General features: G+C 37.2%; 2 protein-coding genes across 3 annotated transcripts; both read left to right on the top strand.

Moving 5' to 3' along the window:
• Window positions 1-249: 249 nt before the first annotated feature.
• On the top strand, window positions 250-5,317 carry LOC134847756 (tRNA-splicing endonuclease subunit Sen34-like). 2 transcript variants are annotated; one of them, XM_063864959.1, is made up of 4 exons: window positions 250-626; window positions 1,107-1,343; window positions 1,903-2,099; window positions 4,985-5,317. In XM_063864959.1, exons 1-4 carry the CDS (start codon window positions 257-259, stop codon window positions 5,117-5,119), a joined length of 939 nt encoding a protein of 312 aa, XP_063721029.1. In that variant the 5' UTR covers window positions 250-256; the 3' UTR covers window positions 5,120-5,317. The 2 variants fall into 2 exon arrangements, with proteins under 2 accessions (XP_063721029.1, XP_063721028.1); XM_063864958.1 differs by having other exon boundaries at window positions 1,107-1,418; window positions 4,985-5,315.
• A 100-nt stretch (window positions 5,318-5,417) lies between these two features.
• LOC134847757 (ATP-dependent DNA helicase Q4-like) lies at window positions 5,418-8,976 on the top strand. Its single transcript, XM_063864960.1, is given in 2 exon segments — window positions 5,418-8,368; window positions 8,371-8,976. Coding segments are annotated over 2 exon segments (3,390 nt in total). The 5' UTR covers window positions 5,418-5,473; the 3' UTR covers window positions 8,866-8,976.
• The last annotated feature ends 18,505 nt before the right edge of the window (window positions 8,977-27,481 follow it).

Below are 27,481 nucleotides of genomic sequence, written 5' to 3'. Positions count from 1 at the left end.
CTCTGTGTGAATTAAAACTATTGTCGAGACAAACATGAAATTTTTGAGGATAAAAATTTTATGAATAATTTAAAGCTATGGTTGCGTTCTGTCTCAAACTTTGCATGCTTAGATCGGGATAAGTATTTTGTTAATTGGCCTCCATTTTTTCGTGCATCTGGATTTCACCTCTGTCTAAAATTTTACAAAGAAAAACTTCGAAAAGTCTGCTTTTGAAATTAAACTTCAAATGAGTTGCCGTTTTAGTTGCATTTAAATGCTTGAAATATATCTTTCGAATTCGACTTTCCTCATTTTCGACATAAATATCTACAAAACGCTGAGAGAGCAACATAGAATAGTTGCAAAACTATGTGGATCAGCAAATGACAAGCATTCGCCGGATTCTCTGTACGTCTGCAACCTACCTGCTGTATTGGTACAAGAGCAGGCAAGATATTTATCTGTGAGAGGGGTTGCTCAAGTTTATGATTTGGGCACCAAGGTATTGAACAAAAAAAAAGAAGACCCGATTGAGAAGGATGCAGGCGTGTGTGAAGACAATAACGAGGCTGTCATGGCTTCAAATTGTGATATAAACCATAAAGAAAGCAATGAGACGATGGGCGATGCTAAACAACACGTAGGTATGTTTTGATTATTTGCGCAATATTTGGCTATTTATACAGTTTTCTTCGGAGGGTCAACCGTTTTCTGTCAGGCCATCTTTTACCCAATCCCGCCTCGCCTTCAGGGATTCGGCCTCCTAATATCCATTTTCGAATTTTTTTGAACAAAGCTTTTGAAAACTTTTAATTGCTGTTAGATGGTTTGATGATGGAGTCCACAATTGGTTTGATGATAGAGTTGAATTTAAAAAATTGGACTCTTAGGCAGCCACACACCCCCCCCCCCTAAATCCGCGACTCTAATTTGTTTTCCGTCGTCTTAGCTTCCTTGTTTTGTATCTCTATCTTAAAACGACAACGACGATGAGTTTGTAAGGAGGACTTTAGTTTCGCATAACATTTTCGTTCAATCTTTCTGCAGCTCTCTTATTCAATCTTTCTCGTTCAAAGTATTTTTTATAAAACCAAGTCAAATAATTTGTTAATGTTTCATTTTAGTTAGTCGAAGTAAGTGTTCTGGAAAAACTGATTGCAAACGGAGCAGAACCCAAACTATGACTGTTGAAGAGTTAGCCGATCGGCTTATGAGTGAACAAATCAGAAAGCGACAGAAAATGTTGAAGTCCGACAGTCTAACTGAATTCACGAAGGCTCGGCAGGAAACCTTGACCAAATTAAGACGTGAACACTTTTTAGAAATCGCTGAGAAGGTTTTGCACAAGGAGGAACAGAAAAGTACGAAGGTTGTTTTTGAAGAGCCGTTGATGAATATTGATTCTTGGGGAGAATACGCAGAATACAAATTTAAAAGTTCGTGATTTTTTTTCTCCTGTTAACAAAGTAAGATTAAAAGGGTCTTTCCCATTCTATCCAGCCCATACTGTTGAAAATATTTATGTTATCTGAAAGGGGTAGGGGAAATAAAATAAGAAAAAGCTCCTTAGTTGAATGATCAATATTACACAAGCAGCTTGCGAGAGTTGTGTAATATTACGAAATTACTGTTTCCCAACCCAGCTGGCAAATAAAAGCATTTATTAGCTGATTAGAATTGGCAAGTAATTAGCATCTGTTGTTTCTGCTTTTTTGGCGGCTAGTGTTTACCCATTGTCAAGGGACTGGTGACTTTTCCTTTTTTGCTGTATCGAGCTACTTTTTGCCGTTTTCTTGCTTGTTTTTGCGAAGTGCATTTTCTCCTGTGTTGATATGTTAAACTACTTATTGATTCCTGAGAAAAATTTTATGAAAATAAACAGCCTTGCGTTAAAGCTAAAAATTGTGTTTTTGCTTTTAGATTTCATCAATGCACATGAAGAGTGTAGATATCGTGTGTTCTGTGATTTACATGAAAAGGGCTTCTTTCTTACTTCTGCGTGCAAGTTCGGAGCTGACTTTCTCGTGTACGAGGGAGATCCAATGGTGCATCATGCATCCTATACTGCTGTGTGTTTAGACAGTGATCATATACAGTTGCACTCAGTCCTATCTCAGGTAAGAAATTAGATCGTTGATGTTTTTCAAAGCTGCTTTAAAGGATTAGATGTCCAAATCGACTTTTATTGTTTATTTCCAGTACTGCTTTTCCCTGTATTTCTTGTGCTGACTGATTCGAGATTTTTCTCTTCCTTCAAACAGTACCTGTGGCACTGAGTTTGTAACGAAGAACGCCCTATCTGTTTTAAAGTTGAGCCATATTTTTGGCTCCAGCGCGGTTGTCCCGCAGGTCGACAATTTTGATGTGGTTGGCTTTCAAGGACAGTCAAAGAGGCGGTGTAAATTATGTTGACTAGTGGTATAGTTTGAGCATTTGTTTTTGATGTTCCTGTCTAATCTCGGGATAAAGCCGTTGAACATGATTGCGTCGTGAAGTTCTGGGAAGGCTGTTTTCTTCCGAACCTTTTTTCTAGAATTTAGAGCCCGTCAAATTAACCCGTTTTGTCTTAGGTGAGACTTTGTTTTGGTTTGGTGTAATGTGATCATCTTCATCAAGGTGTTTTTGATTTCATCATAGTATTTTTTGGCAAGAATTCTTTTGATAAGTCTCGATCTTGAATGATGCTTGGTTATGCGTTGGTCGCACCACTGTGGTTGATGACAGCCAGTTAGAAAATGCTTACTTAACATTCCATGGTGATCCTTTACGGAAAGCATTTGAGTTTCGCTAGAAAAGTGTTCAATTGTGGTCGATTTAAAAAGCTGTTTTTGTCGAGTTTGTTTATCCTTGCATCGACACTCACTTACTGAGGGTCAGCAGACCGAGAACAGGGCTGCATAATTGAGAACTGTACACCTATTGGCCATAAAAGTAATGCTAGGTTATTTCTTCCGAAGCTTGCATCTAAGAGTGTGACAACCCGTCAAATTAGAAGGCTGTTTTAGAAAATTGTATATCTCATCAGTGTGTATTGTCTTAATGGGAGTTTGTATTGGTCTGGTGGAATGTGATTATCTTCATCAAGGTGTTTTTGATTTAATCATAGTTTTTTTCGGCAAGTTTTCTTCGATAAACCTCGATCTTGATTGATGCTTGGATGTGTGTTGGTCACACCACTGCGGTTGATGGCAGCCAGTTGATGGCCGAAGCATTTGAGTTTCACTAATAATGTGTCCAATTGGGGCGTTTAAAAGTGCTGAGTTTGTATATCTTTGCAACTACTTTCATCCACTGAGAGTCAGCAGACAGGGGGCAGGGCTGTGTAATTCAGAACCTTACTCCCATTGGCCGTATAAGTAATCCTTGGTGTTTCTGTGCTGCATTCCCAGCTTGTTCCAGAGAATTTTTTCAGTCAATGATTGTTTTTGAGCTGGTTTATCACTGTGTTCAGCGAATGTGAGGTGGTTTTCTTGTCACTCAAAAAGTTTTGAGTTTTGGCCTGGTGGTTGGTGGATTAGTTTGGACAATGACACTGGTTTGAGTTTTTCTTTTTTTCATGTGGTCATGATAGTCGCTGATGTTTTGTCTGCTGAAAGTATTGATTTTCGTTTTTCAAGCCATTTGCGTACATCAATTACATAAGTTTGTATTTTTTTCACATTTCGAGGTCTTCGAGCTGGTGGTTGTAATAGGAACATCATCTGCATATGTTGTTATTATGATGTTATTGACAGGTGGTAGGGACATTGGTGACATGTTAATATTAGAAAGGATGGGCGTGCCGACACCTCTTTGAGGTACACCAGTTTTGCGGAATGATAAGGGTGTTTAAGTGCCAACGGTTTTGTTGTGAGGAAGTAAAGATGAATATATTTTTTCTCAGAGGACGTAAAGGTGATTGAGGGCCTTTTCAAATTGTACAAGGTATTCATCTGCATAATGAGCACATTTATTATTGCGTTGAGTTGACTATCGAGTCATGTGGGAAAGTATTTCAGGCTACCGTGTTTTAGAGGTCAAAGTATTTGGCTAGTAGCAAGGAAGTCTGTTGTTTGATTCCAGTTTTTCTAATATTTGTTTTTTTTTTAGAATTTCAAGATCTTTTCGCTGTTGTTCATTTCTCAAGTTTTCATAGTTCAGCTTCGTATCTGTGTGAAATAAAGTATGGGAAATATATAATGAAAAAACCAAAATTGTTCTTCGAAATTTTTCAAACGTTGCAAATACTGTACTCGCCATGCCCCTGTGCGATGAATGCAATTTAATAACCACGATGGGACCATTGTTTTGAAGTTTTTTGAAAATATTACTGGTTCTTATGTTTTGGGGAAAACTTGGAACCAAAACAGAGACGTCACAGAAGATTTAAAAAAGTCGAAATCTTTTAGTTGGGTATGAATGTTTCTGTACTTGTTATTTTTTACCACTCTTAATGCAAGGCTGGGAGTTAAGTATGGAATCTGCGCATTTTATATGCGAATTCAGATATCTCAATTAAAGCTGGTATGTGATTTAGTGTGGTATCAAGTTAAACCCCCGACAACTGTTATTGCTCCGACCACTAGTGTGTTTTTTCTTTTCGATTTTGACGACCTCAAGGAAAGATCGTAGGGATATCAGTAAGCTCTTTCAGTTTTAATTTAGCTCGTAAAAAGTTTCTCGGTGTCGAGAAAATCCGTTTTTTTTCGAATTTCAGACGAATTTAACAAAACTTGTTTTCACCGAAAAAATTGAATTCTATTCTATTGCAGTATATTACTTTTCTGTCTGCCGTTTTTGACCTAATTTGATCAACCCTTACAAAAACAAATCAACAAAACATTTCACAATTTTTTCTCTAAGTCATGGAGGCAGAGCATTCTGTGCTAATTTCACAGCAACTCACTATCTTTATTCACGGGTTGATTTGGATTAAAGCTTTTTTTATATCAGCATTTTGTTTTTCGTCATTTTGTTCGTCAATTTGTTTGTGGTCAATTTGTTCATCGTGATTTTGTTTCAGATCCGAGTGTCTCACTCGGTTGGGAAGAAGTTACTCCTGTGTCGACTGGTACATGAGAACAATGGAATTGATACTATTGGTGCCTTACAGCCTACTGTGAAGTATACTTTGATGGATTATGAAAAGCCACATTGAATCCGATGATCACAATCTTCGCGTTCGGTGTAGATTGAATTGGTGTACCTTTTAAAGCAGTTCAAATTGTTGAGATATCCAAGCAAATATCATGCGAAAATGAGTCGTCGAGATTTGAAGAGAAGACGCGTTTGATCAAAAAAGAGTCTAAGACCGGGGATTGAAAACTCGAGTTTGAAACAAAAAAAAACAACAAGTTGTTAATTTATTTTGCCTACTTGATATTGCATCATTGATGTGTATGATTTAATTTCTGATTTTGAGCGAGCTGTAAAACGCTGTTTGCCCAGTCGCATTATAAGTTATTGTAGTTATATAATTTCAGATAATGTATTACCTAAATATCCGAGAAACATGAATAATGCTTGGGACGACAGTTTGCTGCGCCGAAGCGAGCCGACAACGGTCAAACAGAAGTTCACTTATCCCAAAATATTAGCTTCGAAAACAGTTACTAAATCATACTCGATCAAAAGACTAAAGCGAAACCTAGAAACAAGTTGTAATGACGATTCAAGACCAACAACTTCTGTGTTAGAGTCTTTCGATCCATTTTCAAAGAAAAGGAAAGTTGCCACAGAAGAAAATTTTGGTTCATCGAATCTTGCCGTTAGTAGATCTCAAAATACAGAATTTAGCTGTTGCATTCCAGAGCAGAAAGAACCCTCCTCGGGAAGAGGAAATACCGAGAGTTCGAAGAATAGTTCGGAATCTTGCACGAATTCAAAAGATCTTGTTCTAAATCAAATTGAAAACAAATTGATATCGAGTTCGCCCATTAAGAAGCACACGAAGTTGGCTCCTCGTATTGAAGCTTCTGGTTTATTAAAAAGGAATTTAAGCGGAGTGATAAACAGCGTCGAGTTTTCTCCTTCCAAAGATCCGCAATGGTCTGACATGGCGCCTCCAGGTTCGAGTTCTTCGAACCTTGAAAATGATGAAAAAACCGCGATTGGTACTTCTGAAGTCTCCGGTCAACCGAATGAACGACTCGACCACAAATCGGAAAATCTATCTGAATTTTCACAAGGTATTAACAAGCAAACTGAATTCAAATCGAGTTGTGCTAATAGCCCTGAGCAGGATAATCAAGTAAGGATAATTGAAAAAACTGCTTTAACCGATTCTCGTAAGGTGTCAATGTTGCAGAAATCTAATTCCCAGAATTCGACAATGTCTCAAAAATGCTCAGCTTCTCAGCAGTTATCAAGTTCTTCAAAGGCAACGGCTCAAAGTAGCAACATGAAATGTGATAACTTTGTGAAACTCAATATGAAGCAGAAAACGTTCGTAAAAGGCAATAGCAAGTTCGCTCTTAATCGGAAAAAATTTAAACACAAACAGTTTCAGAGATTTAAAAGTAGAAAAGAAAACTCGTATATGGCTAATATGAGCAAAAACGGAAACCGCAGCTCCTGGAAAACTAGCTCGGAGGCGCCCAAATCCTTCGAAGCTGTGAGCTTACCAGACGTTATGAGCTATGTTAAAGAAGCAGTTTTAAATATTGTTCCCAAATTTGTGAACGATGCTACTCAGTCATGTATTAGATCTGAAAAGTTCACATTGGACGATGATGAGTTCCTGGAGATGTTGCCGGGAGCTCTAAAGATATTCAAAATACAGAATCTGCAAAAATGGCAGCTTGATTGCATTAAGCAAATAGTTCGGGGAAAATCATCGCTTGTTGTTAAACCGACGGGAAGTGGTAAATCTCTATGTTACCAATTGCCAGCTTTGATGTTGTTTAAAAAATTCAAAACCTTGACACTTGTAGTTTCACCGTTAATTTCACTGATGGATGATCAAGTTAAAAACTGCCCGAGAGGTCTAAAAGCCGCTTGTTATCATTCGTCGCTAACGGAATCGAAGAGAAATAATGTCTTAAAGGAGTTAGCTGAAAATAAAATAGCGGTTCTTTTTGTCTCCCCAGAAACTATTGTTGAAGGTTTTGTATTGCGTCAAATGGAGAACTTTCCTTCTATAAGCTTCGCATGTATTGACGAAGTACACTGCATATCTCAATGGTCGCATAACTTTAGACCTTCTTACTTCAGACTTTGCAGTACTCTAAAAGAGCATTGGGAAATTCAGTGTTTTCTGGGAATCACCGCAACTGCATCTAAACAAACTGAAATTGATATGGGAAGGTTACTTGAGATCACGGAAAGTCAAATGTTCTACGATGTTAGGATCCCAAAGAATCTGAGAATCAGTGCGTCAAGTGACACTCATAGACTGCAATCATTGGTCGATTTGCTCGAAAAAGAACCCTTCAAGAGTTTCTCGACAGTTTTGATTTACTGTACGAAACGGAACGACTGTGACGCAGTAGCAGCGCATATACGAACTGTTTTCGGAATGCAAGATTTAGCAGAGAGTTACCACGCTGGAAAATCGTCTTCAGAACGAGCTCAGATTCAGAAAAAGTTCATGAACGAAAGTTTAAAAATAGTTTCAGCTACGGTAGCATTTGGCATGGGGCTCAATAAGTGGAATATTCGAGCTGTGATTCACTACAACATATCAGGAAGCGTAGAAAGCTTTGTTCAAGAAATCGGAAGAGCTGGGCGTAACTCAAACGAAGTAGCGTTTTGTCACACATTTTTGAACAAAGACTCGATGGCTGATTTATATGAGCAGGAAAGACATGTTTACAGCTCCTTTGTAGAACCATCGACAATTCGGAAAGTTGCCGCAAATGTTTTCCACGATTTAGAATTTATAAACTGTGAACATGTTGGAATACCTAATGAAGATCATTATCATTACGCTGCCGTTGACCTTTCAATGGCGGCGTCTTTAGATGTAAAAGAAGAAACGCTGTTGACCATGATTTCATATCTTGAAACTCATAAATCGAAGCCTCTGGTCATTGAGAAAATAGCTAATGATTTCTGTTCAGCGTTCTTCTATAATGGGTTCAATTTGCCGAAAAGTTTCGTGGACGATTTTCCAGTTTTCAAAGTTGCTTTGAAGTTGACCGAATCTGGACGTGGCGCCACAAGAGACGGAAACAAATTGAGCTTCAAAGTTTCGACTGTTGCTAATTTTTTAAATGCACCATATGAGAAAATAGCGAGGTCGATTTTCGTGAGTCAAACTAAAAACATGGGAGTCAAAATATCACTGACAGCCAAAAGCGCAGTTTTAAAATTGCGATGTTGCGAGTTGAATCAAAGCGAAATTTTGACTGAGTTTTTGTTAGATCAAACTAAGTACCATGAAAACTCGAAGATCAGAAGTCTCCATTTTGCGAGTTGAATCAAAGCGAAATTTTGACTGAGTTTTTGTTAGATCAAACTAAGTACCATGAAAACTCGAAGATCAGAAGTCTCCATTTTCTGTTTAATGAGCTTCTGATGCCTGTGGCAGAGAAATCAGTATTTTCTTGTTTCCCGGAAGACGATGAGCTGCTTATTGACCCAAAAGTCAATTCGGATATCGCAGAGAAAGTTTTGAGTTATTTCGAGACAGTGGAAACTTCGACGAATGCTTATGTAGCCGAAAAAGTAGCTTTGGTCGAAAAGGACGAGTATGTTGCCAGGCAAAAAGTAAGGACCTTTATCTCTCTGTATCATGATATGGAACTATCAGGTCTGGCGATTTGCAGGATTCTACAAGGCATGGACTCCCCCATGTTTCCAGCTCATACTTGGTGTACTGTGGGTAAATTTTGGAAGTCGTTTGTAAATTGTAGTTTCAAATCTTTGCTCAAAATTTGCAATAACGAAGTCTTGAAAAGCTGAAAATTGTTTTTGTTTTGTGTAACTTTCATTTGATTTTTGTTTTTATCGAATTTAAAGTTAGAATACTGACATCACAATTTTCTGAGTTATGTGAAAACCAAATGGTTGAATAAAAGTTGTCAATCCCTATCATTCTATGTAGAACTATGTTATCATTCTATGTAGAACTATGTTCTAAGCTGGAGTTGTTTCCACACTTGGTATCAAAATGGTATCCTAAAGGAAAGCCATAAAGGATCGACGAAATCTATCGTAGCTATGGAATAGTAATTCCATCAGTTGACATTGGCATTGAAAACAGAGTCTAAAAAATTTCAGTTCTGAGTAGGTTTAGCTCGAGAATTTTGCTTTTCAGAGTGATAAGGAAATTAGTAAGTTTAAGTATATCGCTTGGAGTGTGCGGGTCTGAGAATTTTACTTGAATTGAATTTATTTCGACGCATTCCTGTCCTGTAGGTTTTGAAAATTATTTCAGTTCTGAATTGGTTTTCATATCATGCTTCAAAATTTAGCGTTTGCCTGCTATCAGAGTCACAGATGTTCGGTACGGCCCTTAGTGACTCATTTTTTCACCCGTTGGAAGGTAATCGGAATTGGGTTCAGACATGGAGATTTAGAAGAGCCTAGAATCACAGAGGGGGTTGGAAAGGAAGGCAAATACACCAAACTACCAGAACCTATTCGAGACCACATTAAACCTCCAATTGATTTGAAACTTACGGAAGAAAAAAATAACGAAAACCCGTTTTCAAAAGAGAACAAAAACGAGGGATCCAAAGATTTTTTTGATGTTCTCTCTGACGACGAGTATGATTTGAGGAAAAATATTAGTGCTCCGTATTGGGTTAAAAATGCAGGCGGGGAAAACGAGCTGAAAAGAGTGCTGAAAAAGCGAAAAGCTCTGAAAGGTCAACTGACTACAAAAGAAGTGCGTTTGATGAACAAAAGAGTTTGGTATTTGTTCAAAAAGTATAACTTCAAAACTGATCAGGCCAAAGCCCCTTTTCCTGAGTAGTCGCAGTACTTGCTATTTAAACCTTAGTTTTTGTTAAATTTGAAAAAAAAACGTGTTATAAATTTTGTTATAATTTTTTTTTTGTTCAACGAGTTTGTCTCTATTTTTATGCGATCGGTGTGGCTTTTGCAACAGTGTACTAAATGTTAGCATAAATTTTCTCACAGAATTGCGCAAACTGGAGAAATTGTGACATCGCCAATTCAGCTATTCTCAGAAAGAAGAAGTTACTTCTCAGAGTAGATGAATTGTAATAGGGCACGAAAATTAAGTTAGTCAAAAACGGTCCAATGACTTGCCGGTCTTCTTCTTGTGGCCATAATATTGTTCAGTTTTCGTAATTATTGTTCAGTTTTCGTAATTAGTTCAAGTCCGTTTCAGGTTGTAACTATCTTTTCAAAAAAATTCAACTTTTTTCGTGTTTGATTAACTTCCTAGTTTGTCGGTTTATTTTCCGTTTTTTTGAACGCCATTTTTTTTATCTGGTAAGTTTTTTATTGATTTTACTTTTTAAAGCATGTTTTTTTTCAGTTTAAACAGTTTTTTCTATAACTGAAACTTAACAAATTTGTAACTTTACCATGTCTGATTTCGAGTTATTTCTTTTTTTTTTTAGTTTTTTTAAACTATTCGAACAGTTGCAGTTAATGTTATATGGTTTTAGTCAACATATTTTGCGTAATTTCGAGAGCAAAATTTATCCGAAATATATTCGAGCAAAAAGTTTTATGACAACAGATTTGTTTTCGGCTCAACAGGTTTCGACACAAAATTTGTTGCCGCTCGAAAAATTGTTTTCGGTCATTCGTTTGGAAATGGAAATCGAGCTAACAAAGATCAACTAATTTTCAAGTCGCTTGTTGAACTATGCTGTGACAAAATTACACCCGCCAAGTGGCTTCAAGAATATTGAATTTTGTGTTTGAGGAGTTTTCGAGCTTGTTTAAAGGGTCATCCAATGAAATTACAAAATTCAGTAGCAATGGCATCTAATAATAGTTAATACCGGCACAATGAATTCGTCTCTAGAGTTGATTGGAAAACTAGCAATGGCATCTAATAATAGTTTATACCAGCACAATAAATTCTCTTCTGGAGTTGATTGGAAAACTAAGATAATTAATTAAATTACTCGAATGTAAGTCGAAGAAACTTTAGTCCCACGAAGCCCAGGAAAAAGAAGCCTGAATGCGGTACTCAGTGCCTAGTTTTAATTGGAAGTTAACTGTGAAATGGTCCGATATTGAGACTGACCGTTTCTGACCATGTGAAATAGCCGAGACAAAAGCTCATTTCGAAGCTCATTTCGTCGAAAAATAAACAAAGGACCGAAAACATAGCTAACAAAAGATCAACTAATTTTCAAGTCGCCTGTTGAACTATGCTGTGACAAAATTACACCCGCCAAGTGGCTTCAAGAATTTTTTGTGTTTGAGGAGTTTTCGAGCTTGTTCAAAGGGTCATCCAATGAAATAACAAAATTCAGTAGCAATGGCATCTAATAATAGTTTATACCGGCACAATGAATTCGCCTCTAGAGTTGATTGGAAAACTAGCAATGGCATCTAATAATAGTTTATACCAGCACAATAAATTCTCTTCTAGAGTTGATTGGAAAACTAAGTTAATTAAATAAATTACTAGAATGTAAGTCGAAGAAACTTAAGTCCCACGAAGCCCAGGAAATAGAAGCCTAGGTGCGGTACTCTGTGCCTAGTTTTAATTGGAAGTTAACTGTGAAATGGTCCGATATTGAGACTGACCGTTTCTGACCATGTGAAATAGCCGAGACAAAAGCTCATTCCGAAGCTCATTTAGCCGAAAAATAAACAAAGGACCGAAAACTTTGCTAACTAAAGAGCAACCAACATTCAAGTCGCTGGTTGAACTATGCTGTGACAAAATTACAGGCCAAGTGGCTTCAAGAATATTGAATTTTGTGTTTGAGGACTTTTCGAGCTTGTTCAAAGGGTCATCCAATGCAATTACAAAATTCAGTAGCAATGGCATCTAATAATAATTTATACCGGCACAATGAATTCTTTTCTAGAGTTGATTGGAAATGTAAGATAAATAAATAAATTACTCGAATGTAAGTTGAAGAAACTTTAGTTGCACGAAGCCCAGGAAATAGAAGCCTGGATTCGGTACTCAGTACCTAGCTTTAATTGGAAGTTAACTGTGAAATGGTCCGATATTGAGACTGACCATTTCTGGCCATGTGAAATAGCCGAGACAAAAGCTCATTCCAAAGCTCATTTCGCCGAAAAATAAATAAATGACCGAAAACATAGCTAACTAAAGATCATCTAATTTTCAGGTCGCTTGTTCAACTATGCTGTGACAAAATTCCACCCGTCAAGTGGCTTCAAGAATATTGAATTTTGTGTTTGAGGGGTTTTCGAGCTTGTTCAAAGGGTCATCCAATGAAATTACAAAATTCAGTAGCAATGGCATCTAATATCAGTTTATACCGGCACAATGAATTCGCCTCTAGAGTTGATTGGAAAACTAGCAATGGCATCCAATAATAATTTGTACCAGCACAAGAACTTCTCTTCTAGAGTTGATTGGAAAACTAAGATAGTTAAATAAATTACTCGAATTTAAGTCGAAGAATTTTTAGTCCCACGAAGCCCAGGAAATAGAAGCCTGGATGCGGTACTCAGTGCCTAGCTTTAATTGGAAATTAACTATGAAATGGTCCGATATTGAGACTGACCATTTCTGACCATGTGAAATAGCCGAGACAAAAGCTCATTCCGAAGCTCATTTCGCACAAAATTTAACAAAGGACCGAGAACATTGCTAACTAAAGATCACTAACATTCAAGTCGCTTGTTGAACTATGCTGTGACAAAATTACACCCGCCAAGTGGCTTCAGGAATATTGAATTTTGAGTTTAAGGAGTTTTCGAGCTTGTTCAAAGGGTCCTCTAATGAAAAATTTCAGTAGCAATGGCATCTGATAATAGTTTATACCAGCAAAATGAATTCGCCTCTAGAGTTGATTGGAAAACTAGCAATGACATCTAATAATAGTTTATACCAGCACAATAAATTCTCTTCTAGAGTTGATTGGAAAACTAAGTTAATTAAATAAATTACTAGAATGTAAGTCGAAGAAACTTAAGTCCCACGAAGCCCAGGAAATAGAAGCCTAGGTGCGGTACTCTGTGCCTAGTTTTAATTGGAAGTTAACTGTGAAATGGTCCGATATTGAGACTGACCGTTTCTGACCATGTGAAATAGCCTAGACAAAAGCTCATTCCGAAGCTCATTTAGCCGAAAAATAAACAAAGGACCGAAAACTTTGCTAACTAAAGAGCAACCAACATTCAAGTCGCTGGTTGAACTATGCTGTGACAAAATTACAGGCCAAGTGGCTTCAAGAATATTGAATTTTGTGTTTGAGGACTTTTCGAGCTTGTTCAAAGGGTCATCCAATGCAATTACAAAATTCAGTAGCAATGGCATCTAATAATAATTTATACCGGCACAATGAATTCTTTTCTAGAGTTGATTGGAAATGTAAGATAAATAAATAAATTACTCGAATGTAAGTTGAAGAAACTTTAGTTGCACGAAGCCCAGGAAATAGAAGCCTGGATTCGGTACTCAGTACCTAGCTTTAATTGGAAGTTAACTGTGAAATGGTCCGATATTGAGACTGACCATTTCTGGCCATGTGAAATAGCCGAGACAAAAGCTCATTCCAAAGCTCATTTCGCCGAAAAATAAATAAATGACCGAAAACATAGCTAACTAAAGATCATCTAATTTTCAGGTCGCTTGTTCAACTATGCTGTGACAAAATTCCACCCGTCAAGTGGCTTCAAGAATATTGAATTTTGTGTTTGAGGGGTTTTCGAGCTTGTTCAAAGGGTCATCCAATGAAATTACAAAATTCAGTAGCAATGGCATCTAATATCAGTTTATACCGGCACAATGAATTCGCCTCTAGAGTTGATTGGAAAACTAGCAATGGCATCCAATAATAATTTGTACCAGCACAAGAACTTCTCTTCTAGAGTTGATTGGAAAACTAAGATATTTAAATAAATTACTCGAATTTAAGTCGAAGAATTTTTAGTCCCACGAAGCCGAGGAAATAGAAGCCTGGATGCGGTACTCAGTGCCTAGCTTTAATTGGAAATTAACTATGAAATGGTCCGATATTGAGACTGACCATTTCTGACCATGTGAAATAGCCGAGACAAAAGCTCATTCCGAAGCTCATTTCGCACAAAATTTAACAAAGGACCGAGAACATTGCTAACTAAAGATCACTAACATTCAAGTCGCTTGTTGAACTATGCTGTGACAAAATTACACCCGCCAAGTGGCTTCAGGAATATTGAATTTTGAGTTTAAGGAGTTTTCGAGCTTGTTCAAAGGGTCCTCTAATGAAAAATTTCAGTAGCAATGGCATCTGATAATAGTTTATACCAGCAAAATGAATTCGCCTCTAGAGTTGATTGGAAAACTAGCAATGACATCCAATAATAGTTTATACCAGCACAATAATTTCTCTTCTAGAGTTGATTGGAAAACTAAGATAGTTAAGTAAATTACTCGAATGTAAGTCGAAGAAACTTTAGTCCCACGAAGCCCAGGAAATAGAAGCCTGGATGCGGTACTCAGTGCCTAGCTTTAATTGGAATTTAACTGTGAAACGGTCCGATTTTGAGACTGACCATTTCTGAACATGTGAAATAGCCGAGACAAAAGCTCATTCCGAAGCTCATTTCGCCGAAAAATAAACAAAGGACCGAAAACATTGCTAACTAAAGATCAACCAACATTCAACTCGCTGGTTGAGCTATGCTGTGACAAAATTACATCGGCCAAGTGTTTTCAAGAATATTGAATTTTGGGTCTGAGGAGTTTTCGAGCTTGTTCAAAGGATCCTCCAATGAAATTACAAATTTCAGTAGCAATGGCATCTGATAATAGTTTATACCAGCACAATGAATTCGCCTCTAGAGTTGATTGGAAAACTAGCACTGGCATCTAATAATATTTTATACCAGCACAATAAATTCTCTTCTAGAGTTGATTGGAAAACTAAGATAATTAAATAAATTACTCGAATGTACGTCGAAGAAACTTTAGTCCCACGAAGCCCAGGAAATAGAAGCCTGGATGCGGTACTCAGTGCCTAGCTTTAATTGGAAGTTAACTGTGAAATTGTCCGATTTTGAGACTGACCATTTCTGACCATGTGAAATAGCCGAGACAAAACCTCATTCCGAAGCTCATTTCGCCGAAAAATAAACAAAGGACCGAAAACATTGCTAACTTAAGATCAACCAACATTCAAGTCGCTGGTTGAACTATGCTGTGACAAAATTACATCGGCCAAGTGGCTTCAAGAATATTGAATTTTGGGTTTGATGAGTTTTCGAGCTTGTTCAAAGGGTCCTCCAATGAAATTACAAATTTCAGTAGCAAGGGCATATGATAATAGTTTATACCAGCACAATGAATTCGGCTCTAGATTTGATTGGAAAACTAGCAATGGCATCTAATAATAGTATATACCAGCACAATAAGTTCTCTTCTAGAGTTGATTGGAAAACTAAGATATTTAAATAAATTACTCGAATGTAAGTCGAAGAAACTTTAGTCCCACGAAGCCCAGGAAATAGAAGCCTGGATGCGGTATTCAGTGCCTAGCTTTAATTGGAAGTTAACTGTGAAATGGTCTGATATTGAGACTGACCATTTCTGACCATGTGAAATAACCGAGACAAAACCTCATTCCGAAGCTCATTTTGCCGAAAAATAAACAAAGGACCGAAAACGTTGCTAACTTAAGATCAACCAACATTCAAAACGCTGGTTGAACTATGCTGTGACAAAATTACATCGGCCAAGTGGCTTCAAGAATATTGATTTTTGGGTTTGAGGAGTTTTCGAGCTTGTTCAAAGGTTCCTCCAATGAAATTACAAATTTCAGTAGCAAGGGCATCTAATAATAGTTTATACCAGCACAATAAATTCTCTTCTAGAGTTGATTGGAAAACTAAGATAATTAAATAAATTACTCGAATGTAAGTCGAAGAAACTTTAGTTCCACGAAGCCCAGGAAATAGAAGCCTGGATGCGGTACTCAGTGCCTAGCTTTAATTGGAAGTTAACTGTGAAATGGTCCGATATTGAGACTGACCATTTCTGAACATGTGAAATAGCCGAGATAAAAGCTCATTCCGAAGCTCATTTCGCCGAAAAATAAACAAAGGACCGAAAACGTTGCTAACTTAAGATCAACCAACATTCAAGTCGCTGGTTGAACTATGCTGTGACAAAATTACATCGGCCAAGTAACTTCAAGAATATTGAATTTTGGGTTTGAGGAGTTTTGGAGCTTGTTCAAAGGGTCCTCCAATGAAATTACAAATTTCAGTAGCAAGGGCATCTAATAATAGTTTATACCAGCACAATAAATTCTCTTCTAGAGTTGATTGGAAAACTAAGATAATTAAATAAATTACTCGAATGTAAGTCGAAGAAACTTTAGTCCCACGAAGCCCAGGAAATAGAAGCCTGGATGCGGTATTCAGTGCCTAGCTTTAATTGGAAGTTAACTGTGAAATGGTCCGATATTGAGACTGACCATTTCTGACCATCTGAAATAACCGAGACAAAACCTCATTCCGAAGCTCATTTCGCCGAAAAATAAACAAAGGACCGAAAACATTGATAACTTAAGATCAACCAACATTCAAGTCGCTGGTTGAACTATGCTGTGACAAAATTACATCGGCCAAGTGGCTTCAAGAATATTGAATTTTGGGTTTGAGGAGTTTTCGAGCTTGTTCAAAGGGTCCTCCAATGAAATTACAAATTTCAGTAGCAAGGGCATCTAATAATAGTCTATACCAGCACAATAAATTCTCTTCTAGAGTTGATTGGAAAACTAAGTTAATTAAATAATTTACTCGAATGTAAGTCGAAGAAACTTTAGTTCCACGAAGCCCAGGAAATAGAAGCCTGGATGCGGTACTCAGTGCCTAGCTTTATTTGGAAGATAACTGTGAAATGGTCCGATATTGAGACTGACCATTTCTGAACATGTGAAATAGCCGAGACAAAAGCTCATTCCGAAGCTCATTTCGCCGAAAAATAAACAGTGGACCGAAAACATTGCTAACTATAGATCAACCAACTTTCAAGTCGCTTGTTGAACTATGCTGTGGCAAAATTACACCCGCCAAGTGGCTTCAAGAATTTTGGGTTTTGTGGAGTTTTCGTGCTTGTTCAAAGGGTCCTCCAATGAAATTTCAAATTTCAGTAGCAATGGCATCTGATAATAGTTTATACCAGCACAATGAATTAGCCTCTAGAGTTGATTGGAAAACTAGCCATGGCATCTAATAATAGTTTATACCAGCACAATAAATTCTCTTCTAAAGTTGATTGGAAAACTAAGATAATTAAATATATTACTCGAATGTAAGTCGAAGAAACTTTAGTCCCACGAAGCCCAGGAAATAGAAGCCTGGATGCGGTACTCAGTGCCTTGCTTTAATTGGAAGTTAACTGTGAAATGGTCCGATATTGAGACTGACCATTTCTGAACATGTGAAATAGCCGAGATAAAAGCTCATTCCGAAGCTCATTTCGCCGAAAAATAAACAAAGGACCGAAAACATTGCTAACTATAGATCAACCAACATTCAAGTCGCTTGTTGAACTATGCTGTGACAAAATTACACCCGCCAAGTGGCTTCAAGAATATTGAATTTTGAGTTTAAGGAGTTTTCGAGCTTGTTCAAAGGGTCCTCCAATGAAATTACAAATTTCAGTAGCAATGGCATCTGATAATATATACCAGCACAATAAATTCTCTTCTAGAGTTGATTGGAAAACTAAGATAATTAAATAAATTACTCGAATGTAAGTCGAAGAAACTTTAGTTCCACAAAGCCCAGGAGATAGAAGCCTGGATGCGGTACTCAGTGCCTAGCTTTATTTGGAAGATAGCGGTGAAATGGTCCGATATTGAGACTGACCATTTCTGAACATGTGAAATAGCCGAGATAAAAGCTCATTCCGAAGCTCATTTCGCCGAAAAATAAACAGTGGACCGAAAACATTGCTAACTATAGATCAACCAACTTTCAAGTCGCTTGTTGAACTATGCTGTGACAAAATTACACCCGCCAAGTGGCTTCAAGAATATTGAATTTTGGGTTTGAGGAGTTTTCGAGCTTGTTCAAAGGGTCCTCCAATGAAATTACAAATTTCAGTAGCAATGGCATCTGATAATATATACCAGCACAATGAATTCGCCTCTAGAGTTGATTGGAAAACTAGCAATGACATCTAATAATAGTTCATACCAGCACAATGAATTCGCCTCTAGATTTGATTGGAAAACTAGCAATGGCATCTAATAATAGTTTATACCAGCACAATAAATTATCTTCTAGAGTTGATTGGAAAATCAAGATAATTAAATAAATTACTCGAGTGTAAGTCGAAGAAACTTTAGTCCCACGAAGCCCAGGAAATAGAAGCCTGGATGCGGTACTCAGTGCCTAGCTTTAATTGGAAATTAACTTTGAAGTGGTCCGATATTGAGACTGACCATTTCTGAACATTGAAATAGCCGAGACAAAAGCTCATTCCGAAGCTCATTTCGCCGAAAAATAAACAAAGGACCGAAAAAATTGCTAACTAAAGATCAACCAACATTCATGTTGCTGGTTGAACTATGCTGTGACAAAATTACATCGGCCAAGTGGTTTCAAGAATATTGAATTTTGGGTCTGAGGAGTTTTCGAGCTTGTTCAAAGGGTCCTCGAATGAAATTACAAATTTCAGTAGCAATGGCATCTGATAATCGTTTATACCAGCACAATGAATTTGCCTCTAGATTTGATTGGAAAACTAGCAATGGCATCTAATAATAGTTTATACCAGCACAATAAATTATATTCTAGAGTTGATTGGAAAACTAAGATAGTTAAATAACTTACTCCATTATAAGTCGAAGAAACTTTATTCCCACGAACCCCAGGAAATAGAAGCCTGGATGCGGTACTCAGTGCCTAGCTTTAATTGGAAGTTAACTGTGAAATGGTCCGATATTGAGACAGGCTATTTCTGACCATGTGAAATAGCCGAGACAAAACCTCATTCCGAAGCTCATTTCGCCGAAAAATAAACAAAGGACCGAAAACATTGCTAACTAAAGATCAACCAACATTCATGTCGCTGGTTGAACTATGCTGTGACAAAATTACATCGGCCAAGTGGTTTCAAGAATATTGAATTTTGGGTCTGAGGAGTTTTCGAGCTTGTTCAAAGGGTCCTCGAATGAAATTACAAATTTCAGTAGCAATGGCATCTGATAATAGTTTATACCAGCACAATGAATTCGCCTCTAGAGTTGATTGGAAAACTAGCAATGGCATCTAATAATAGTTTATACCAGCACAATAAATTCTCTTCTAGAGTTGATTGGAAAACTAAGATAATTAAATAAATTACTCGAATGTAAGTCGAAGAAACTTAAGTCCCACGAAGCCCAGGAAATAGAAGCCTGGATGCGGTACTCAGTGCCTAGCTTTAATTGGAAGTTAACTGTGAAATGGCCCGATTTTGAGACTGACTATTTCTGACCATGTGAAATAGCCGAGACAAAACCTCATTCCGAAGCTCATTTCGCCGAAAAATAAACAAAGGACCGAAAACATTGCTAACTATAGATCAACCAACATTCAAGTCGCTTGTTGAACTATGCTGTGACAAAATTACACCCGCCAAGTGGCTTCAAGAATATTGAATTTTGAGTTTAAGGATTTTTCGAGCTTGTTCAAAGGGTCCTCGAATGAAATTACAAATTTCAGTAGCAATGGCATCTGATAATATATACCAGCACAATGAATTCGCCTCTAGAGTTGATTGGAAAACTAGCAATGACATCTTATAATAGTTTATACCAGCACAATGAATTCGCCTCTAGATTTGATTGGAAAACTAGCAATGGCATCTAATAATAGTTTATACCAGCACAATAAATTATCTTCTAGAGTTGATTGGAAATTCAAGATAATTAAATAAATTACTCGAATGTAAGTCGAAGAAACTTTAGTCCCACGAAGCCCAGGAAATAGAAGCCTGGATGCGGTACTCAGTGCCTAGCTTTAATTGGAAATTAACTTTGAAGTGGTCCGATATTGAGACTGACCATTTCTGAACATTGAAATAGCCGAGACAAAAGCTCATTCCGAAGCTCATTTCGCCGAAAAATAAACAAAGGACCGAAAAAATTGCTAACTAAAGATCAACCAACATTCATGTCGCTGGTTGAACTATGCTGTGACAAAATTACATCGGCCAAGTGGTTTCAAGAATATTGAATTTTGGGTCTGAGGAGTTTTCGAGCTTGTTCAAAGGGTCCTCGAATGAAATTACAAATTTCAGTAGCAATGGCATCTGATAATCGTTTATACCAGCACAATGAATTTGCCTCTAGATTTGATTGGAAAACTAGCAATGGCATCTAATAATAGTTTATACCAGCACAATAAATTATATTCTAGAGTTGATTGGAAAACTAAGATAGTTAAATAACTTACTCCATTGTAAGTCGAAGAAACTTTAGTCCCACGAACCCCAGGAAATAGAAGCCTGGATGCGGTACTCAGTGCCTAGCTTTAATTGGAAGTTAACTGTGAAATGGTCCGATATTGAGACAGGCTATTTCTGACCATGTGAAATAGCCGAGACAAAACCTCATTCCGAAGCTCATTTCGCCGAAAAATAAACAAAGGACCGAAAACATTGCTAACTAAAGATCAACCAACATTCATGTCGCTGGTTGAACTATGCTGTGACAAAATTACATCGGCCAAGTGGTTTCAAGAATATTGAATTTTGGGTCTGAGGAGTTTTCGAGCTTGTTCAAAGGGTCCTCGAATGAAATTACAAATTTCAGTAGCAATGGCATCTGATAATAGTTTATACCAGCACAATGAATTCGCCTCTAGAGTTGATTGGAAAACTAGCAATGGCATCTAATAATAGTTTATACCAGCACAATAAATTCTCTTCTAGAGTTGATTGGAAAACTAAGATAATTAAATAAATTACTCGAATGTAAGTCGAAGAAACTTAAGTCCCACGAAGCCCAGGAAATAGAAGCCTGGATGCGGTACTCAGTGCCTAGCTTTAATTGGAAGTTAACGGTGAAATGGCCCGATTTTGAGACTGACTATTTCTGACCATGTGAAATAGCCGAGACAAAACCTCATTCCGAAGCTCATTTCGCCGAAAAATAAACAAAGGACTGAAAACATTGCTAACTTAAGATCAACCAACATTCAAGTCGCTGGTTGAACTATGCTGTGACAAAATTACATCGGCCAAGTGGTTTCAAGAATATTGAATTTTGGGTCTGAGGAGTTTTCGAGCTTGTTCAAAGGGTCCTCGAATGAAATTACAAATTTCAGTAGCAATGGCATCTGATAATAGTTTATACCAGCACAATGAATTTGCCTCTAGATTTGATTGGAAAACTAGCAATGGCATCTAATAATAGTTTATACCAGCACAATAAATTAAATTCTAGAGTTGATTGGAAAACTAAGATAGTTAAATAAATTACTCCATTTTAAGTCGAAGAAACTTTAGTCCCACGAAGCCCAGGAAATAGAAGCCTGGATGCGGTACTCAGTGCCTAGCTTTAATTGGAAGTTAACTGTGAAATGGTCCGATATTGAGACTGACCATTTCTGAACATGTGAAATAGCCGAGACAAAAGCTCATTCCGAAGCTCATTTCGCCGAAAAATAAACAAAGGACCGAAAACATTGCTAACTATAGATCAACCAACATTCAAGTCGCTTGTTGAACTATGCTGTGACAAAATTACACCCGCCAAGTGGCTTCAAGAATATTGAATTTTGAGTTTAAGGAGTTTTCGAGCTTGTTCAAAGGGTCCTCGAATGAAATTACAAATTTCAGTAGCAATGGCATCTGATAATATATACCAGCACAATGAATTCGCCTCTAGAGTTGATTGGAAAACTAGCAATGACATCTTATAATATTTTATACCAGCACAATGAATTCGCCTCTAGATTTGATTGGAAAACTAGCAATGGCATCTAATAATAGTTTATACCAGCACAATAAATTATCTTCTAGAGTTGATTGGAAATTCAAGATAATTAAATAAATTACTCGAATGTAAGTCGAAGAAACTTTAGTCCCACGAAGCCCAGGAAATAGAAGCCTGGATGCGGTACTCAGTGCCTAGCTTTAATTGGAAATTAACTTTGAAGTGGTCCGATATTGAGACTGACCATTTCTGAACATTGAAATAGCCGAGACAAAAGCTCATTCCGAAGCTCATTTCGCCGAAAAGTAAACAAAGGACCGAAAACATTGCTAACTAAAGATCAACCAACATTCAAGTCGCTGGTTGAACTATGCTGTGACAAAATTACACCCGCCAAGTGGCTTCAAGAATATTGAATTTTGAGTTTAAGGAGTTTTCGAGCTTGTTCAAAGGGTCCTCGAATGAAATTACAAATTTCAGTAGCAATGGCATCTGATAATATATACCAGCACAATGAATTCGCCTCTAGAGTTGATTGGAAAACTGGCAATGACATCTTATAATAGTTTATACCAGCACAATGAATTCGCCTCTAGATTTGATTGGAAAACTAGCAATGGCATCTAATAATAGTTTATACCAGCACAATAAATTATCTTCTAGAGTTGATTGGAAAACTAAGATAATTAAATAAATTACTCGAATGTAAGTCGAAGAAGCTTTAGTCCCACGAAGCCCAGGAAATAGAAGCCTGGATGCGGTACTCAGTGCCTAGCTTTAATTGGAAATTAACTGTGAAGTGGTCCGATATTGAGACTGACCATTTCTGAACATGTGAAATAGCCGAGACAAAAGCTCATTCCGAAGCTCATTTCGCCGAAAAATAAACAAAGGACCGAAAACATTGCTAACTAAAGATCAACCAACATTCAAGTCGCTGGTTGAACTATGCTGTGACGAAATTACATCGGCCAAGTGGTTTCAAGAATATTGAATTTTGGGTCTGAGGAGTTTTCGAGCTTGTTCAAAGGGTCCTCCAATGAAATTACAAATTTCAGTAGCAATGGCATCTGATAATAGTTTATACCAGCACAATGAATTGGCCTCTAGATTTGATTGGAAAACTAGCAATGGCATCTAATAATAGTTTATACCAGCACAATAAATTATATTCTAGAGTTGATTGGAAAACTAAGATAGTTAAATAAATTACTCCATTGTAAGTCGAAGAAACTTTAGTCCCACGAAGCCCAGGAAATAGAAGCCTGGATGGGGTACTCAGTGCCTAGCTTTAATTGGAAGTTAACTGTGAAATGTTCCGATATTGAGACTGACCATTTCTGAACATGTGAAATAGCCGAGACAAAAGCTCATTCCGAAGCTCATTTCGCCGAAAATAAACAAGGGACCGAAAACATTGCTAACTAAAGATCCACCAACATTAGAGTCGCTGGTTGAACTATGCTGTGACAAAATTACATCGGCCAAGTGGCTTCAGGAATTTTGATTTTTGGGTCTGAGGTGTTTTCGAGCTTGTTCAAAGGGTCCTCCAATGAAATTACAAATTTCAGTAGCAATGGCATCCGTTAATAGTTTATACCAGCACAATGAATTCGCCTCTAGAGTTGATTGGAAAACTAGCAATGGCATCTAATAATAGTTTATACCAGCACAATAAATTCTCTTCTAGAGTTGATTGGAAAACTAAGATAATTAAATAAATTACTCGAATGTAAGTCGAAGAAACTTAAGTCCCACGAAGCCCAGGAAATAGAAGCCTGGATGCGGTACTCAGTGCCTAGCTTTAATTGGAAGTTAACTGTGAAATGGCCCGATTTTCAGACTGACTATTTCTGACCATGTGAAATAGCCGAGACAAAACCTCATTCCGAAGCTCATTTCGCCGAAAAATAAACAAAGGACTGAAAACATTGCTAACTTAAGATCAACCAACATTCAAGTCGCTGGTTGAACTATGCTGTGACAAAATTACATCGGCCAAGTGACATCAAGAATATTGAATTTTGGGTTTGAGGAGTTTTCGAGCTTGTTCAAAGGGTCATCCAATAAAATTGCAAAATTCAGTAGCAATGGCATCTAATAATAGTTTATACCAGCACATTGAATTCGCCTCTAGAGTTGATTGGAAAAATAGCAATGGCATCTAATAATAGTTTATAGCAGGACAATAATTTCTCTTCTAGAGTTGATTGGAAAACTAAGATAGTTAAATAAATTACTCGAATGTAAGTCGAAGAAACTTTAGTCCCACCAAGCCCAGGAAATAGAAACCTTGATGCGGTACTCAGTGCCTAGCTTTAATTGGAAGTTAACTGTGAAATGATCCGATATTGAGACTGACCATTTCTGAACATGTGAAATAGCCGAGACAAAAGCTCATTCCGAAGCTCATTTCGCCGAAAAATAAACAAAGGACCGAAAAAATTGCTAACTAAAGATCAACCAACATTCAAGTCGCTTGTTGAACTATACTGTGGCAAAATTACACCCGCCAAGTGGCTTCAAGAATATTGAATTTTGAGTTTAAGGAGTTTTCGAGCTTGTTCAAAGGGTCCTCCAATGAAATTACAAATTTCAGTAGCAATGGCAATTGATAATAGTTTATACCAGCACAATGAATTCGCCTCTAGAGTTGATTGGAAAACTAGCAATGGCATCTAATAATAGTTTATACCAGCACAATGAGTTCGCCTCTAGATTTGATTGCAAAACTAGCAATGGCATCTAATAATAGTTTATACCAGCACAATAAATTCTCTTCTAGAGTTGATTGGAAAACTAAGATAAATAAATAAATTACTCGAATGTAAGTCGAAGAAACTTTAGTCCCACGAAGCCCAGGAAATAGAAGCCTGGATGCGGTACTCAGTGCCTAGCTTTAATTGGAAGTTAACTGTGAAATGGTCCGATATTGAGACTGACCATTTCTGACCATGTGAAATAGCCGAGACAAAACCTCATTCCGAAGCTCATTTCCCCGAAAAATAAACAAAGGACCAAAAACATGGCTAACCTAAGATCAACCAACATTCAAGTCGCTGGTTGAACTATGCTGTGACAAAATTACATCGGCCAAGTGGCTTCAAGAATATTGAATTTTGGGTCTGAGGAGTTTTCGAGCTTGTTCAAAGGGTCCTCCAATGAAATAACAAATATCAGTAGCAATGGCATCTGATAATAGTTTATACCAGCACAAGGAATTCGCCTCTAGAGTTGATTGAAAAACTATCAATGGCATCTAATAATAGTTTATACCAGCACAATAAATTCTCTGAGTTGATTGGAATACTAAGATAATTAAATAAATTACTCGAATGTAAGTCGAAGAAATTTTAATCCCACGAAGCCCAGGAAATAGAAACCTGGATGCGGTACTCAGTGCCCAGCTTTAATTGGAAGTTAACTGGGAATTGGTCCGATATTGAGACTGACCATTTCTGACCATGTGAAATAGCCGAGACAAAACCTCATTCCGAAGCTAATTTCGCCGAAAAATAAACAAAGGACCGAAAACATTGCTAACTTAAGATCAACCAACATTCAAGTCGCTGGTTGAACTATGCTGTGACAAAATTACATCGGCCAAGTGGCTTCAAGAATTTTTAATTTTGAGTTTGAGGAGTTTTCGAGTTTGTTCAAAGGGTCCTCCAATGAAATTACAAATTTCAGTGGCAATGGCATCTGATAATAGTTTATACCAGCACAATGAATTCTACTCTAGAGTTGATTGGAAAACTAGCAATGGCATCTAATAATAATTTATACCAGCTCAATGAATTCTTTTCTAGAGTTGATTGGAAAACTAAGATAATTAAATAAATTACTCGATTTTAAGTTGAAACTTTAGTCCCACGAAGTCCAGGAAATAGAAGCCTGGATGCGGTACTCAGTGCCTAGCTTTAATTGGAAGTAAACCTTAGTCCCACGAAGCCCAGGAAATAGAAGCTTGGATTCGGTACTTAGTGCCTAACTTTAATTGGAAGTTAACATTGAAATGGTCCGATTTTGAAACTGACCATTTCTGGCCATGTGAAATAGCCGAGACAAAAGCTCATTCGGAAGCTCAATTCGCCTCAAAATAAACAAATGACCGAACACATAGCTAACTAAAGATCAACTAATTTTCAAGTCGCTTGTTGAATTTTGCTGTGACAAAATTACATCGGCCAAGTGGCTTCAAGAATATTGAATTTTGAGTTTGAGGAATTTTCGAGCTTGTTCAAAGGGTCATCCAATAAAATTGCAAAATTCAGTAGCAATGGTATCTAAAAGTAGTTTATACCAGCACAATGAATTCGCCTCTAGAGTTGATTGGAAAACTAGCAATGGCATCTAATAATAGTTTATACCAGCACAATAAATTCTCTTCTAGAGTTGATCGGAAAACTAAGATAATTAAATAAATTACTCGAATGTAAGTTTAAGAAACTTTAGTCTCACAAAGCCCAGGAAATAGAAGCTTGGTTGCGGTACTCAGTGCCTAGCTGTAATTGGAAGTTAACTGTGAAATGGTCCGATTTTGAGACTGACCATTTCTGACCATGTGAAATAGCCGAGACAAAAGCTCATTCCGAAGCTCATTTCGCCGAAAAATAAACAAAGGACCGAAAACATTGCTAACTAAAGATCAACCAACATTCAAGTCGCTGGTTGAACTATGCTGTGACAAAATTACATCGGCCAAGTGGCTTCAAGAATTTTTAATTTTGAGTTTGAGGAGTTTTCGAGTTTGTTCAAAGGGTCCTCCAATGAAATTACAAATTTCAGTGGCAATGGCATCTGATAATAGTTTATACCAGCACAATGAATTCTACTCTAGAGTTGATTGGAAAACTAGCAATGGCATCTAATAATAATTTATACCAGCTCAATGAATTCTTTTCTAGAGTTGATTGGAAAACTAAGATAATTAAATAAATTACTCGATTTTAAGTTGAAACTTTAGTCCCACGAAGTCCAGGAAATAGAAGCCTGGATGCGGTACTCAGTGCCTAGCTTTAATTGGAAGTAAACCTTAGTCCCACGAAGCCCAGGAAATAGAAGCTTGGATTCGGTACTTAGTGCCTAACTTTAATTGGAAGTTAACATTGAAATGGTCCGATTTTGAGACTGACCATTTCTGACCATGTGAAATAGCCGAGACAAAAGCTCATTCCGAAGCTCATTTCGCCGAAAAATAAACAAAGGACCGAAAACATTGCTAACTAAAGATCAACCAACATTCAAGTCGCTTGTTGAATTTTGCTGTGACAAAATTACATCGGCCAAGTGGCTTCAAGAATATTGAATTTTGAGTTTGAGGAATTTTCGAGCTTGTTCAAAGGGTCATCCAATAAAATTGCAAAATTCAGTAGCAATGGTATCTAAAAGTAGTTTATACCAGCACAATGAATTCGCCTCTAGAGTTGATTGGAAAACTAGCAATGGCATCTAATAATAGTTTATACCAGCACAATAAATTCTCTTCTAGAGTTGATCGGAAAACTAAGATAATTAAATAAATT

This window comes from Symsagittifera roscoffensis, chromosome 6, assembly GCF_963678635.1.
Source record: "Symsagittifera roscoffensis chromosome 6, txSymRosc1.1, whole genome shotgun sequence".
Classification (NCBI taxonomy): domain Eukaryota; kingdom Metazoa; phylum Xenacoelomorpha; order Acoela; family Convolutidae; genus Symsagittifera; species Symsagittifera roscoffensis.
The sequence above is the reverse complement of the archived record's forward strand: the minus strand, read 5'-3'. Positions and strand labels throughout refer to the sequence as shown.